Source organism: Neopelma chrysocephalum, unplaced genomic scaffold (genome assembly GCF_003984885.1).
Source record: "Neopelma chrysocephalum unplaced genomic scaffold, ASM398488v2 Primary Assembly neopelma1_93692, whole genome shotgun sequence".
In the NCBI taxonomy this organism is placed as follows: Eukaryota; Metazoa; Chordata; class Aves; order Passeriformes; family Pipridae; genus Neopelma; species Neopelma chrysocephalum.
In genome coordinates this window covers 810-1,568 of record NW_020922406.1, presented here as the reverse complement: position 1 = coordinate 1,568, position 759 = coordinate 810, and the positions used below count along the sequence as shown (strand labels likewise).

Here is a 759-nt window from a genome sequence, read left to right as displayed (position 1 = left end):
GCCCAAATGCGTCAGGCATAGCCCAGGTGAGGTGGGTGGTCCCCAGGTGAGTTGGGTGTGGCCCAGGTGAGGCGGGGGGTGGCTCAAACGGGTTGGGCGCGGCCCAGGTGAGGCAGGTGTGGCCCAAATGAGTCGGGCGGGGCCTAAACAAGTTGGGCGTGGCCCAGCTGATCTGGGCGTGTCCCAGGTGATCTGGGCGTGTCCCAGGTGAGGCGGGTGTGTCCCAGGTGAGTCAGGTGGTCTCCAGGTGAGCCGGGCGTGGCCCAGGTGAGTCAGGTGGTCCCCAGGTGAGTTGGGCATGTCCCATCTGATCCGGGCATCACCCAGGTGAGCCGGGCATCACCCAGATGAGGTGGGCATGTCCCAGGTGAGCTGGGCATGGCCCAGGTGAGTCAGGTGGTCCCCAGGTGAGCCGGGCATGGCCCAAGTGAGGTGGGCGGGCCCAGGTGATCCGGGCATCACCCAGGTGAGCCGGGCGTGTCCCAGGTGAGCCGGGCAGGTCCCCCTCACTCACTTGTCGGGTTTGAGGTCGCGGTGGACGATGCCGTAGGTGTGCAGATACTCCAGCGCCAGAACCGTCTCGGCGAAGTAGAGGCGGGCGAGTTCCAGGGGCAGGGCCCCGATGTGCTTCAGCAGCGTCGCGCAGTCACCGCCTGCCACGGGGGGGGCAAACGTATCGCGACACGCGACCCCGTATCGCGACATGGAATCCCGTATCGCGACACGTGCCCCCATATCGCACCACATGACCCCATATCA

General features: G+C 66.5%; 1 protein-coding gene across 1 annotated transcript in view; it reads right to left on the bottom strand.

Moving 5' to 3' along the window:
* Nucleotides 1-514: 514 nt before the first annotated feature.
* LOC113980324 (microtubule-associated serine/threonine-protein kinase 3-like) overlaps nt 515-759 on the bottom strand; it is a gene marked incomplete at its 3' end in the record, with an annotated part of 1,013 nt that continues 768 nt past the window's right edge. The window contains exon 2 of the mRNA XM_027707549.1: nt 515-653. Within this exon, the coding sequence (XP_027563350.1) occupies nt 515-653 (139 nt within the window). The remainder of the gene's footprint in view (nt 654-759) is intronic.